At 54.6% G+C, this 8,010-nt stretch overlaps 1 protein-coding gene across 1 annotated transcript; it reads left to right on the plus strand.

Moving 5' to 3' along the window:
• The first annotated feature begins 5,108 nt into the window (after window positions 1–5,108).
• Window positions 5,109–5,735, plus strand: LOC141026994 (uncharacterized). Its single transcript, XM_073503901.1, has one exon. The coding sequence runs from the start codon at window positions 5,109–5,111 to the stop codon at window positions 5,733–5,735; it is 627 nt and encodes a 208-aa protein (XP_073360002.1).
• Window positions 5,736–8,010: the final 2,275 nt, after the last annotated feature.

An 8,010-nucleotide genomic window follows, 5' to 3' on the forward strand; every position in this document is an offset into this window, starting at 1 on the left:
CAATAAAACTCAACGATCATAATGCTAAGCTAACGGATGGGTCTTGTCCATCACATCATTCTTTAATGATGTGATCCCGTTCATCAAATGACAACACATGTCTATGGTCAGGAAACATAACCATCTTTGATTAACGAGCTAATCAAGTAGAGGGATACTAGGGACACTCTGTTTTGTCTATATATTCACACATGTACTAAGTTTCCGGTTAATACAATTCTAGTATGAATAATAAACATTTATCATGATATAATGAAATATAAATAACAACTTTATTATTGCCTCTAGGGCATATTTCCTTCAGAGCCGCACCCGGTGGAGGAGGTCACGGGCTCCGGGGTGGACCGAGGCGATGACAGCATGAACACCGGCGGACGGCGGTTCGGGCAGATGCGGGCATGGCGATGTGGTTGCTCCGGCGGCAAGGAGTGGGGTTGGGGAGGCTCGCAGGAGCACGTGGAAGATGATGGTGGTGGTGTGAGGGGTGGACGAGCTCGGCGTTGAGCGAATTTAGGCCGAGGCCGAGGCGGGCACGACAGCCATGGAGGAGGGAAGGGAGGTGCTCGAGCTCAAATGAGTAGCTAGGAAGGGCTAGGGGAGTGCGTGAGGTCGAGTGGTGAGCTCGGAGTGCCGCGGGGTTGGCTATTTATAGTCGTGGCCGAGGTGCCATGGCCGCGAGCCACCGCTCGGGTCCGGCCAACGCTCCGGCAGAGCCAGAGCTCACGGGAGGGAACGGACGAGTCGGGAGAGGCCAAGGGAGTGCAGGGGAGGGTCACGGAGAAGAAACCGACGCCGGGGAGCAGAGGAAACGGACGGGGGGAGGACCGGGTCAAGCGGGGCACAGCGCACCGGTGGTCGTGCGTTGGCTAGCTCCGGCGAGGATGCTTTGGGAGGGGGCAGAGGGTCGAGGGCGACGGGTGAAGGCAGGGAAGTCAGGTCGGCATGCTCGGACGCGCGGAAACCATCGATGCTGAGCTGTCCCGACGCTTAGAGCGCGTTCATAGACGGGCAAACGACGCGGTCACCACTGTGGCCGGCAAGGAGGGGACGCAAGAGACTGTCGTGAGCTGTCTAGTGATTAGTCCCTGCATCATTGAGGTTGAGGGAGGTGATGGATTGACAAAAGGAGCTCTGAGGTGAAGTGAGGCATCGAGCAAAGTTTGTTGTATCAAACATGGACGTGCACTGCTGATCAACAAGGAATTGATTGGTGCCAGTGGAGTTGCCTGGGGTGATTAGATTAGGAAGGACTATCATCCTGATAACTTTGAGAAGATTTGGACCAAAATTTAATATAGTTGCTTTGCAACTACCAAATCTAGTCAGAAACTAAATCAAGATGATCCACTCACATGAAGCATCAACTTGAGCTCAAATTGGCATAGGATGATGATTTGGACAGATAAAGGTGCTGTAAAAATTTCATACCAATTGGATTCACCAAAATGGTACTTCCTTCACAGCTATTCTCTCTGTCCAGAAACTTGCAAACATTCTAGAGGAATATTTTCTTGATTAAATGATCCCAAATTTGGTGGAGAGAGGTTTCATGGTCATGAGAATGCTCTGGTTAATTTTCAGACAAAACGAAGCAATATGAAATATACCTGCTTCACAACATGAAAATATTGACAGAAGAAAAGATTTGATCCTGTGCTCACATAGATGATTGGATGGGGCTGAAATTTGGAGGATTGTGATAATATGAGCACATGAAGGAGTGTGCAAAATTTCAACTCATTTGGAAACTCCTAGCTAGTACTTCCTTCACAATGCCTTCTGTCTGACAGAAAGTTTGAAAATTTGCTAAGGAAGGTTGGCTAGGCAAATAAAGTAGAATTTTGGCATGAGGCAATGATTTGGATGATATATCATGCCCAAAAAGTTTGGGATCAATCAGGAAAGGATAGGTGGCACTTCCTTCACAGAAAGCCACACTAGACAAAAATGAAGAATAATTATTGGGGAATTATTATTGAGCTAGGACATGAAAGTTTGGGCACATTTGATCAACATATGACCCAAAGAAATTAGGATAATTATTTGGGAATTTTTGGATGGACAGAAATATAGGTTGCTTCACAACCTAGGGCACTTAGGGTTATTCCTTTAATAGAAAAAAAGGATATTCCATAGTCTTGGGCTAGATTTAAGGATGATGAGTCACTTGGGAGAGGAAATGATGATGATCTCCCAGGTTGCAAGGCCACAGCACCACTCCAAAAAGAAAAACAGATCAAAAACCAAATAAATCAAAAGAAAAAAAAGGGTCAAAAAACAGGCCGTTACAGACTTCTAGGGTTTAGCTATTACAATCTCGAGGTAGATCGACTCTTGTAACCCCTATACTCATCAAATACAATCAAGCAGGACGTAGGATTTTACCTCCATTAAGAGGGCACGAACCTAGGTAAACATCGTGTTCCATGTGTCCCTTGTTACATTCGATCCTCGGACGCACAGTTCGGGACCCCCTACCCGAGATCGGCCGGTTTTGGCACCGACATGGAGGCCGACCGCCCCGGGGGCGGCACGCAGGTGCGGAAGCGGCGGGCGGCGGCTAGGGTTTGGATCGGTTAGGCTGATACCATGTTAGAAGGGAGAGCAGGAATTGGTGGAATCGTTGTTGTATTGCTCGAGCCTTGTGGGCGTATATATAATGAGTACATGACCTACTTGGACTACAAGGCAAGGTAGGAATAAATCCTATACTTCCTAATAGTTACGATACTCAACAGTTAGCATTGTAACAAAAATATTTATCGGATATCATTGTTGGCTGTGATGGAAAGTACTAACGTGGAATTGTGTCTAGAGTACGTATGTCTCTTGCGGCCCTTTGTGGCTACAGTTGTGACGCCTGTGTGGCCTTGGACGAGACTTGCCTGCTTCCTTCCCATGCTCCCATCCGTGCTCCCGCATACGTGGCTTGATTTGATTGGAAGAAAATAAGGCCCGGCCCCACCCCTGAAAATCAGGGGGGAGATGATTAGATTAGAAAAGAAAAAGGGAAAAGAACAGCCGTAGGATGAAGTGGGAGCACGGATGAGAGCATGGAGAGGGAGCATGGAGAGGGAGCAGGCAGGCCTTGACTTCTTTCCTTAGCCTCATCTCTTCTTGCAGCTATGCTGCCCATGTGGCCTCAGCTTCCTGCCTTAGAGCATCTCTAATAAAATGCAAATTTGAAGATGTAAAATTTACATCTTCAAAAAATGCTTTTTCATCTTTAAAAAAAGACCAACTCTAACAGATAATGCAAAATGAAGATGTAAAAGTTCAACTCCAATAGATGATGCAAATGCAGATGTAAAACTAGTCGACATGGCACCAGCGGCCGAGTGTCGAGAGTCGGGACGCGCGCCGGCGGCAGGTGCGCCAACGTCCAAGCGACGAGAGCTGGGAGGTCAAATGTGGCAGCATGAGCTCGAATTCGGCTGCGGCGGGGCGGCAGGGGGAGCTCAAATAATGCGGCGGCGGAGAAGCGGCCAATTCGGCCGATTTGGAGGCGGGCGGCGATGGAGCAGCGGGGAAACCGATGGCGAGGCGGTGGAGCGGCCAGATCTGGCAGCGGGGCGGCGACGGCGTGGTGCGGTGGGTGAGTGAAGCGGCGGCGGAGGTGCGGCAGGACGGACTCAAATCGGCGGCTACAGCGGCGCGGCGGGTGGCGGGGATCGCCGACGGGGTCAGGGATGGATGGACGGGCGGCGGCAACGTTTTCGGCGAGATAACGCCGACGGCGGAGGCGAGCAGCAATTGGGCAGGCGGGCGGAACAAAACTGAAGGCGGTTGCACGGTTGGCGCGCGGACGCCAGTTTATATCTCACGTAGATGCAGATGTATATTTGCACCGCGAGGTGTTGTATTTTACATCTTCAAGAGGCGGAGATGTAATTTTTTTGCATCTACATCATCTGTTGGAGAAGGATTTTTGGGCCTCGAAAATGCAAAAGTTAATTATTTTTTATATACATCATCTATTGGAGATATGCCTCCTTTCTTCCTCTAAAGCGTCCTATAATATGTCATCACAATCTCAAATAAAGGTTGAAGTGCAGGAACGTGTAAAGACATTGGAGGATGAAAGGAAGCGACAAACCAGGAGTTGTGCAACTGAGATGCACTAGCCGTCGGGCGACTCTGTATGGAAGCACGAGTTCGTGCTCTACGCCCAGAGATGAGAAAGCTTGGGACGAGAGAATGCGGAGCTGTCGAGAAGGGAGCGGCGACTATTTTTCTTCCCTTCTCATCAGCGGCGGAGCTAGACAGGAAATGCCGGAGGGGCAAAAGGCAACTCCAACAATCTCTGAGGGGGCCATACACTTTTTTTTTCTAATTAAGCACCACTAAATAAATCTCTGAGGGGGCTATACACTTTTCTTTTTCTAATTAAGCACCTCTAAATAAATATCGCTGATTTGTCCATCGATCAGGATGTTGTCTGTTGCTAGACAAATCATGATTGTTCAACCTAGAGACGAACTCGATGATATGTTGTTGAACATACCATTTTTTATGGAGAGTTATCAAGTTGAGGCTGCTTTTGTTGAGTATATATTTTGTATTGCACGTGTATTGGAGTTATGGCCCACCTCCTAGTCTTGTATAGTTGAGGTAGAGGCCTTCCCTTGTAATATATATACGTGCACTAGCACCCATCAATACATCATCATTGTATTGCAATTTATCTCTCTACATGGTATCATCCTCTCCGGTCTAACCCTAGGATCAGCCGCCGCCGCCGCACCCCACCACCGCACCTGCCGCCGTCGCGCCCCTCTCTCCACTTTCCCGCGCCGCCGCCGCTGTGCTCGCTTCCGCCCCGTACGCCCTGTACCCCAGCCCCACACGCCACTTGCGCCGCCCGTCCAGTCCCATCGCTCCAGCGCCTCGCTGATCCATCGCTCCAGCCACGCGCCTCGCTTCCCATCGCCCCAGCTGCGCGCCTCGCTGCACTCCACGCCCGCCGAGCCGCCGCTTCGCTTCCTCGCCAAGCCGCTCGCAGGCTGCATTGCCGTCCCGCAGCCGCACCACCTGCCGCTGCTGCCGCCTCCTCTCTACTCCCCAAAACCCTAACCCTAGCCGCCCCATCGCACCCGCACGCCGCCGTCATGTCGTGGCCCTCCTCTCCCGGCTCCTCCACTACCCACTCGTCCAACCCCTTCGCTGGCCCCGAGCCCTCTGCCGCCGCCATCCGTGACCTCAATATTGAGGCCCGGGTCCCTATCCGTCTCGACAGCTCCAGCACATCGTACTACGCGTGGAAGACCTACTTCAACCTCGTCTTCCGCGGGTACTATCTCACTGAGCACATCGACGGTTCCGTGGACGGCGCATACATGCGCGGCGACCCGGAGTGGTCCGCCATCGAGGCCACGATCATACGTTGGTTCTATCAGACGGTCTCGAAGGACATCTTCCACACGGTTGTCGCCGAGGACGACGACGCCTGCAACGTGTGGGGCAAGATCAACGCGCTCTTCACCGACAACAAACTTCAGCGTCTTGTTTTCTTGCAGCAGGAGTTCTTCGGCTGTCACCAGGACAACTCCACCATCGACAAGCACTGCATGAGGCTCAAGATGCTCGCCGACGAGCTTCGCGACATCGGTGCTAAGGTCTCTGACGACCTCATGCTGAGCACCCTCACCGCCGGTCTCAATGAGGACTTCGGCGTCCAACCTCACCCTGCTGCCGCAACCCACTTTCCAGCGCGTTGTCGCGTACCTCAAACTTGAGGAGCGCCGGATGACGAAGCTGAAGCAGCGGGTCCAGCACACCGCCCTCGCCGCCGGTACCACCCGCGGCGGCCCTGCTCCTCCGGCCGCCCTCGTCCGCCCGCGCCACCCACGCCCGCCGGCTACTACCTGCTGCCGCCCGCGCCTCCCCAGTAGCCGCATGGTGGCGGGGGCCGGCGCAAGTGGCGGGGTGGCGGAGGCCGCCGTCAGCAGCAGCCGCAGCAGCAGCAGGCGCCAGGTGCGGGGGGCGCCCCGCTTCCAGCAGCCGCCCCCGCCGTGGGCCACCGGGCAGAATCCGTGGACGGGCGTCGTCCACGCCTATCATATGCCCGTCCCGCGGGCTCCTGCACCGGGTCTCCTTGGCCCTCGTCCAGCGGGCCACCAGGCGTTCGTCGGCGCCCCCTACCAGCCCTACGGTGCCCCGCTCGCGCCACCACCCCTCGGTGGCTACGGCGCGCCCGCCCAGGTGCCGTCCTATGGAGGTCAGCTACCACCGTCGGCACCTGCACCATGGGACCCAGCCCTCCTGGCCACCCTACACTCGGCGCCGTCGCCGAGCAACTATGGCGGTGGAGGCGACTGGTACATGGACTCGGGTGCTACTGCGCACATGACAGCTCATCCCGGTAACCTTTCCTCCTCCACTCCCGTTCACACTCCCACTCGCATCACCGTTGGTAACGGTTCCTCTTTACCCATCACCCATGTCGGTAGCACTAGTTTTCCTTCTGGTTCCACACCTATCACTATGTCTAACGTTCTTGTTTCACCTGACTTAGTCACTAGCTTAGTCTCTGTTCGTCGTCTTACTCGTAAGAATCCTCTTACTGTTGAATTTGACGGTGTTGGTTTTTCTGTGAAGGACGCCCGTACCCGGATGGTGCTTCACCGATGTGATAGCCCTGACGAGCTCTATCCCATGCACGCCGGCGCCTCCACTTCCACACCCGTCGCTCTCTCCGCCGGCGTCGACCTTTGGCATGCTCGCTTGGGCCACCCCAACCCCGTCGTTTTGCGTCAGATTCTTAGGAGTTTTTCTTTCTCATGTAATAAGCTCGACGAGCATACTTGTGAGGCTTGTCGTTTGGGCAAGCACGTGCGTCTTCCCTTTAGTGCGTCTACTTCAGTTTCCGCTTTTCCGTTTTAGTTGATTCATAGTGATGTCTGGACGTCTCCCGTTGCAAGTAACACGGGCTATCTACACTATTTGGTGATTTTAGATGATTATTCTCATTATGTGTGGACTTTTCCTCTTTGTCGTAAATCCGATGCTTTAGCCACACTCACCACCTTTTGTTCCTACGTCACCACTCAGTTCGGTCGCCCCATACTTGCACTCCAAACTGATAACGGAAAAGAGTTTGACAATGTCGCTCTTCGCTCACTTCTCGCCTCTCACGACACCACCTTCCGTCTGACTTGCCCCTACACTTCACAGCAGAACGGCCGCGCCGAGCGCATTCTCCGCACTCTTAATGACTGCTTTCGTACGTTACTCTTTCACGCTAACGTGCCCGCTCGGTTCTGGCCCGATGCCCTCGCCACTGCCTCTCTCTTAGTTAACATTCGTCCATGTCGTACCCGGTGGAACTACGCCCCTCACCACCTTCTTTTCGGTACACCACCATCCTACGATGGTCTTCGCATATTTGGGTGTCTCTGTTATCCTAGCACCGCGTCCACCACGCCACACAAGCTTGCATCCCGCTCCGTCCCATGCATCTTTCTTGGCTACCCTCCCAACACTAAAGGTTACCGATGCTATGATCCTGTCACTCATCGTGTGTACACCTCGAGGCACGTGTACTTCGTCGAGACGGTGTTCCCTTTTTTTCAGGTTCCTCCGGCCGCGGCTCCTTCGGCTCCGGCCCCCGCGCCCCCTACTTGGGGCGATGCGCGGCGGCACCCCCCGGCCCCCCCCGGACGGCGCCTTCTGCCGCCCTCTCCTGGGTTCTCGACTCCCTCACCTGAGGTTGAGTCCGACCGGGCCCCCGGCTCCCTCGCCCGAGGTCGAGCCAGCGGGCACCCCACCCGCCACCCCCGTCGGCGCCGCTACTCCTGCGACGGGCTCGACCTCGACCTCGCCCGTCGCCTCCTCCGCGGCTGGCTCGGGGCCCCTGACGCCGCGGCCCCCGCCTCTGACGCCGCGAGCCCCGCCCCAGCCGCCGCGGGCGCCCCTGTTATGGCTGTGGCCCCCGCCGCCGCGGCACCCACCGCCCTCGCTGGCCTGATCACCCGTGCCCGTGCAGGCGTGCATCGGCCGAGCACACGCTAC

Source organism: Aegilops tauschii, chromosome 7 (genome assembly GCF_002575655.3).
Source record: "Aegilops tauschii subsp. strangulata cultivar AL8/78 chromosome 7, Aet v6.0, whole genome shotgun sequence".
NCBI lineage: Eukaryota > Viridiplantae > Streptophyta > Magnoliopsida > Poales > Poaceae > Aegilops > Aegilops tauschii.

Bases quoted from the DNA above. Each gene is read 5' to 3' on its own strand.
- LOC141026994 (XM_073503901.1), top strand. From the start codon at position 5,109: ATGTCGTGGCCCTCCTCTCCCGGCTCCTCCACTACCCACTCGTCCAAC.